Here is a 3,348-nt window from a genome sequence, read left to right on the forward strand (position 1 = left end):
TCAATAAGGAATATTACCTGCAAGTTATGCGCAATTTGCGCGAAGCAATCCGCCAGAAACGCCCGGATTTGTGGAAGAACAAAAATTGGCTTTTGCACCATGATAACGCCCCTGCTCACACATCGTTGCTTGTGCGCGAATTTTTGGCCAAAAACAACACACTAATGATGCCGCAGCCACCGTATTCCCCAGATCTGGCCCCCTGTGACTTTTTCTTGTTCCCGAAACTGAAGAGGCCCATGAAAGGACGACGCTACGCTACGATTGAGGAGATAAAGACGGCATCGAAGGAAAAGCTGAACAAGATCACAAAAAATGATTTTTTGAAATGCTTCGAGGATTGGAAAAAACGTTGGCACAAGTGTATAATATCTGATGGGGATTACTTTGAAGGGGACAAAATAGATGTGGCGGAATCACCGTTGACATACGTTTGATAACGCGGCAACGAGCCGCCACCATTTGTAAATAAGCGCGCGCCGAACTTCTCGATCCGCCGCTTGGTGGCGCCGAGCATTTACGCTTTTGCGTTAGGAGAAAACAATTGCGGAGTCAATATAAGAGGGCTCCGGAACCGGTTCGAGCATCCTCTGCCTTCGCGGCAAAACTGATAGCAGGTCGTATACCTCGCCATCATTAATCGAGAGCCTCTCTCTGAGATCAACCTCGAGCGTATCCGATCTCGGCCGTCAAAACTCCCTTCGGGGCGACGAAGCCTTGAGGCTGCCAGCTCGGCTGCAAAGGAGCCTCGAGGGTTATCCGTACCCACACCAAGGCGGTCAGCTTGTCCGTCCGAGAAGCCCAGTAGCTTCTCATCGGTGGAAACTGGTAACCCTTCACCAGCAGTACCCGGTGGAGGTCAATCTGAGGAACTCGACGAAAGGCTTCGACCCCGGTGGCGCCTGATTCCGATCGAGCTTCCTAACGGACCGCTCACCAGGCCGCCAAATTCTCTGGTGGCACTGTGGGACGTCAGGGCGCGGAAACCAATCTCTCCTACGTGGCCGGAGCTGCCACGAAGATTATCTCCATTACCTCCAGAGCCAAGAAGAGCCGATCGGGTTACAAGGGCTACACAAACGGACTTTTCTGTCTCCATCTAAAGTCAGAAGAAGAAGACGTCCTCGTCGGAGCCGACAGCCTTGCCTCTGAAGAAAGCTTTTGACGCTCTTCGCCGAGTCCTTTTCAGGGCTCGGCCCAAATCTCTTTCAATATTGGTTGATCTCTCAAACACACAAAACTGTCCTTTTCAGGACAAAAATAACGTTGGCAACGATAACGCTAAAATAGATATTCATGAATAAATAAATAATTTTTGAAAAAACACAAAATTCGTGCTACTTTTTGAACAGACTTCGTATATATATATATATTTTTTAATATTTAAACACCCTGATGTATTTGTAAAAAATACAGATTATTTTATTTGTTGTTTATATACATTCTTATTTCAATCAGTTTCTACAGTATTTGTTTAGACAGAAAACTCATTGTCAAAAGCATAGAATGTATAATGGAAATAAGTCCATTGTACGAAGTATCATTAGCTCAGTGTTTGGGTACAAGTCTGTTGTTCTAGAGATCTCAGGTTCGAATCTCAATGTTTTTAAAAATTAATAAATTGCGTATAAATTGTATTTAAGGGGTTACACCACCTTGACCGCCTAAAAATCAATCGGTAACTTTGGAAATTTTTTTTAGGAAAACAATAAAAGTAACAAAAAATTCGTTTTAAGGTTTTAATAATTATTGTGTATTGACCGGGGAATTGGGATTGTCAATGAACTCGTTAATACTCGTACTGGCACTTTTATTAAGAGACACGGATACACACGTTGCGTGCTCGTTACTAGCGGCCATAACACACACTAGAGTGTAAGAAAAGAGGGGGAAGAAGGTACCATACAGTTGGCGGGTTTACAAACTAGACTCTAATACATAATATTTCCTCCCCTACAAATAAACCTTGAACTATTAAGATGGGGTGTATCTGTCCGGGGGTCGACGCGGTCGCTGAGAGTGGCGCGGTGTCGGCGCCGAAGTGGGTGCAGGCGGAGGCGTTGTCTGGGCCGGAACGTTGACTGGAGGTGCTACCGGTGCAGTAACAGGTTGGGTTGCTGCTGTTTCTCCAATCGCCCCGTGATAACGGATACGTCGCGATCGATCCTGGTCTTTTGCATTTTGGCTGGTCATCTCAGTAGACCCTGGTTGCCTTTTCGTTTTCTGCTCTTCTTGACGGCTTCTGAGTTGGTCAACATGCCTCTTAAAGCGTCGACCATTGTACTCGATCTCATAGTGGAGATCTCCTAGCCGAACTGCAATAACTCCAGGAATCTACCTGTCCATGCGCGGATTGCCTGAAACAAAATAAACTGCCTGCGAAGGTTGGAATGTTCTTACATACGAGCTCAATTGTCTTTGAGGCCTGTCTGTCTTTGCAACAGTATTCTTGCCGGGTCGCACCAAATCTAGGCGGGTGCGCAGGTTCCGTCCTAAGAACAGCTGCGAAGGAGGTTGACCCGTGGTTGTGTACGGAGCTTTGCGATACTGTCGCAAGAATTCGTTGAGATTTTGTTGCAACGTGTCCTTGGTAGTCGCTATAGCCTTGAGTGCATCTTTGACGGTCTGAACGTAGCGCTGGGCTTGGCCATTCGTTGCGGGGTGGTATGGAGCCGTTAATTTGTGATATTTGACTCCTCTTGACTGAAGGAATTTTTTGAATTCCGCTGACGTGAACTGAGTGCCGTTATCGGACACGACTGTAATTGGAACGCCGTAGGCTGCAAACAATTTATCTAGAATTCTGATAGTTGCATGCGATGTCGTAGAACTTGTCACTTTTACTTCTAGCCATTTGCTATAAGCGTCCACGATAATCAACATCATTACACCTGCGACCGGACCTGCGTAATCAATATGAATCCTTTCCTAAGATCCGTTGGGGTACTCCCAGTGATGTTCACGATACTCCGGTGGTGCGTGTGCATGCTTTCCGCAATCTGTGCATGCTTTCACGTTGGCCTCGATATCTGCATCTATACCTGGCCAAAAGACGAAGGAGCGAGCTAATCCCTTCATTTTGACAATGCCAATATACGCTGCATGTAAATCGGCAAGAATTGCAGATCGCAATGACGGGGGTATTATAACTCGATGTTCCAAGAGTAAACAGCCTCTTGACAGCGTGTAATTTGTTTCCGGTGCTTTATATCCAAACCGGGATAAACATTGACCCTTCTCCAGGATCTGAATGATCTTGCTTAAGTGCGGATCTTTACGCGTTTCACTTGCGATGAACTCTGCTTGTACTGGTAGTTGCTCAATTTGATGTGTGATGAAGTAATCGAA

At 46.0% G+C, this 3,348-nt stretch overlaps 1 protein-coding gene across 1 annotated transcript; it reads right to left on the bottom strand.

The window, feature by feature from the left end:
- Positions 1-1,974: 1,974 nt before the first annotated feature.
- LOC105457880 (uncharacterized protein K02A2.6-like) lies at positions 1,975-3,078 on the bottom strand. Its single transcript, XM_011702799.1, has 3 exons — positions 2,964-3,078; positions 2,401-2,903; positions 1,975-2,334 (listed from the first exon to the last, which is right to left on the bottom strand). Exons 1-3 carry the CDS (start codon positions 3,076-3,078, stop codon positions 1,975-1,977), a joined length of 978 nt encoding a protein of 325 aa, XP_011701101.1.
- Positions 3,079-3,348: the final 270 nt, after the last annotated feature.

The sequence above is a fragment of the Wasmannia auropunctata genome, unplaced genomic scaffold (assembly GCF_000956235.1).
Source record: "Wasmannia auropunctata unplaced genomic scaffold, wasmannia.A_1.0 LD336103.1, whole genome shotgun sequence".
NCBI classification, from domain to species: Eukaryota; Metazoa; Arthropoda; class Insecta; order Hymenoptera; family Formicidae; genus Wasmannia; species Wasmannia auropunctata.